At 46.0% G+C, this 3,430-nt stretch overlaps 1 protein-coding gene across 2 annotated transcripts in view; it reads left to right on the plus strand.

Moving 5' to 3' along the window:
• Positions 1–504: 504 nt before the first annotated feature.
• The window catches only part of CD74 (CD74 molecule), a 10,134-nt gene continuing 7,208 nt past the window's right edge, over positions 505–3,430 (plus strand). Inside the window, exon 1 of one of the 2 annotated variants that reach the window (XM_012807616.2) lies at positions 505–810. In XM_012807616.2, coding sequence (XP_012663070.1) covers positions 734–810 — 77 coding nt within the window. In that variant the 5' untranslated portion in view covers positions 505–733. The remainder of the gene's footprint in view (positions 811–3,430) is intronic. The other variant, XM_012807618.2, reaches the window with a different exon arrangement.

Raw genomic sequence — 3,430 nt, forward strand, 5'->3', positions numbered from 1 at the left:
GCCCCTCAAAGCCTCTGTGTTCCTACCTGTAAATGGAGATGATAAAATAAAACACCCTTCAAAGGGTAATTGTAAATATTACATGAAACAAAGCATGTCAAAATGTAAAACGTGCCATTCAATGGAGGGCTTAGTACGTGGTGGCAAGTTAGTGCCAAAGCCTTAAAACCATGGACTCTTAGATTCTTACAATGCTAGAGTCAAAAGGAAGCAGAGGGAACCTAGCTCCAACTTCCTGCCCCATTTTTGAGATGACATAACTAAAGCCAAACTCAAATACACAGCTGCTACTCACCTATGGAGTAGGGGGGCCAAACAAAGGCACTTTCTACTTCAATGTGATTTCCTATTTAGGTACTGGACATTTGCCTGTTTTTTGAAACGTTTAAAGGGCCTTATGAATCCAAAGGTCTGCCCAGAAACAAGTGATGAGGGCTCTGGGCAGCCAATGGGATTGTGCTGGCCTTTCTACCTGCCTGTCTGGGAGCTCCCCTTCCTCATCCTGCCCTATGAAAGTCTGCTTTGATAAAGTGGGGTATTTCCAGCTTGGTGGCTTTCACTTCCACATCTACCAGGTGGGCGGAGTGTCCTCCTGTGGACAAATCAGATTCCTTACTAGCACCAACTTCAAGAAGTAAGCCGGGGGTTAGGGTCCCAGTTGCACAGGCAGCAGCAGCAGCAGTAGCAGCAGCAGCAGCAGCAAGAGCAGTAGGGAGGACCAGAGGCCAGAGCCATGGAAGACCAGCGTGACCTCATCTCCAACCACGAGCAGACACCCATACTAAGCCAGCGGGCCGGAGCCCCGGAGAGGTATGTGTAAGCACCAAGAAGGAGCACAGATCCTGGACTGCCCAGACTTGTGCAGGTGGAGAAAAGGAGGACTGCCTGGGGGTCACAGGAGGGACGTGTTCAGGCACTGCTCTAACATGACTTTTTAGGTGATTTTGAGCTAGTCTCTGACCCACTCTGGGCTTCAGTTCCCACTCCTGTAGAGATAGTTTGGTTCCTTCAGGGCAGGGGTTTGTAACCTTTGCATCAGGCCTCCTCCTTCTGAAAATCAGAAGAGAGACCTGGATTTTCTTTCTAGGGTTTTATAAAATATCAGGAGCTGCACAGACATCCCCCTGTCCCTTAAGCTGAGCCACGAACCCTAGATTTGAACCCTTGGACCAGATTTTGAAAATATCCTAGATCCCAGTGGAGAACCAGTTTCTAAAAGAGAGCAGTAGAAGCAGCTCTTAACAGAGGAGCTCCCTCCTAATTACCAAGTGTGGGGATAGTGTTTGTATCAAGCAGGTGTCTATGGAGTAGATGGAAATGTTTGCCATCATGGAAGAGGTTGAGAAATGTTGAGGGGTGGGCAAGAAAGGAGGGACCGGCTCTGGCTAAGTTTCTGGAAGGGGCTCTGAGTTGATGCGGGTTGTGCTCCTGTCCGTGCCCCTTTTCCTTATAGCAAGAGACCAGCACAACTATCCAGATCTAGAAGACCCTAGACCCCCTCTCCCAGCCCCCAATGGCCTCACTTATGTGTTCCCCCCCCACAAAGGGGCTGGAATACAGCTTCTCTAAGGTCTTCTCTAAGGAATACAGCCTACTCCTCCCAGTCTTCAAAGAGTAATTTGCCATCTGTAGGGACTTACAGCTATCGGTGACGTCAGCTGTTGCTAGGCAGAAAGGGGTTTGGGAGAGACACTCAGATATGTCATGAGGAGCTGTGTTCTGTGAAAGAGGTAACCAGATACAGGCTGTTAGAGCAGCAACCTATGAAAATCCTGGGGAATCCCATGGCAAGGAGGGCAGACTCCTTTGTGAGGACTGGATTCTGGTCCAGGTGCTACTACTGTCATGTGTGACCTTGGACAAGTCACTGCCTCTCTCTGTGCCTCAGTAATAACAATAGCCATACTAGTTCCCATCCATTGTGTACCTGTTACTAGTCTTCAGTTGCTGTTAGTTATTACTATGATTATTTGTCAGATACACAATTAAAGGTTAAACTCAATCTTAATCCTTATGGTCATCAAATGTCTCGGGTACTTTTATTATCTCTTTTTATAGAAGAGAAAGTTGAGGCGCATATTGGTAAGTGACTTATCCAAGTTACCACAACTAGTGAGTACTAGGGGCAGAATTTGAACTCAGGACTAGTGTGATTTCAAAGTGAGAGCTCAGTCCTCCATCTGGCTCCTTTTAAAGGTGCAATTTGTGGAGAGTGGAGGAGGGATCCCTCTGAGCTTGGGCCACCCAGTGAATTGGAGACTCCAGTGGGCTAAGTGTTCAGAGAGGGTGTCCTCTTATCAAATCCATATCTCATTTTCATTTAATTCAGTTACTAACTCTAAAACTGGTCTAGCTCTGTATGCTCAGGCCACTCCAGACTGGAGATTGTTTTGGACCCTTTTTTGGACACTTCTGCCTAGCAATATCTATGTCATAAGTTCTGCTAATTCTGATTGGCTCCTGACTTTGACCAATTCTTTTCTTCTTCTTTTTTTAATATTCTAGACAGAGACAATGCAAAGGAGGAAATAAAGAGAGGGGTGACAAGAATTGGCACTCTACCAAAACTAGGAGAAAGACATTCAAGGTGCATAAACAGGAAGAAGCCAAGATGCTAAAATTAACTATTAACTCCCCTGAGAATAGTACCAAGGGTTTTTGTTTGTTTTTTAGACAGAGTATCACTATGTCACTCACAGTAGAGTGCTGTGGTGTCCCAGCTCACAGCAACTTCAAACTCTTGGGCTTAAGTGATTCTTTTGCCTTAGCCTCCCAAGTAGCTGGGACTATAGGTGCCTGCCACAACACCCAGCTATTTTTGTTGTTGTTGTTGTTGTTGTAGTTGTCATTGTTGTTTGGCAGTCCTGGGCTGGGTTTGAACCCGCCAGCCCCGTGTATGTGGCTGGTGCCCTAGCTGCTGAGCTACAGGCCCTGAGTTTTTTTTTTTTTTTTTAAGAGTGCTAACAATGCTAGGTGTGGAGCCAACAGCTCTACCTTCATTATCTTATCCAACATAACAGCCCTTGAAGTAGATGTTCTTACTTGTTTTACTCACACAGATGGTTAAGCTACTTGCCTGTGGTCCCATAGCTAAGGGAGTGCGGAGCCAGGATCCCAGCCCAGTTAGGTGGTTTTTACCTTCAATATGAATTTCTAGATTCTGAGGTCTTTTGAGAAGCTGTGGTGCAGAGGGGAAAGGGCTTCCCCATGCCTACATGGTGGGATGTAGAACTGAGACTGGAATTGGGTATGGGTTGCAGAAGGCCTGAGCAGGCAGATGTGAGACTGGATTGTTTGAACCCAGGTGAGATTTCACCACCTTTATAGGTTGGCTACCTGCTCCTTGAAAAATCCAAGAAGTAGAACTTGTTTTCCTTTCCTGTTTAGTATCTTCCCTTTTCCCATAAATGTTTTTCTTTTTTTTTTTTTT

The sequence above is a fragment of the Otolemur garnettii genome, unplaced genomic scaffold, assembly GCF_000181295.1.
Source record: "Otolemur garnettii isolate 467f Iridium unplaced genomic scaffold, OtoGar3 scaffold00003, whole genome shotgun sequence".
In the NCBI taxonomy this organism is placed as follows: Eukaryota; Metazoa; Chordata; class Mammalia; order Primates; family Galagidae; genus Otolemur; species Otolemur garnettii.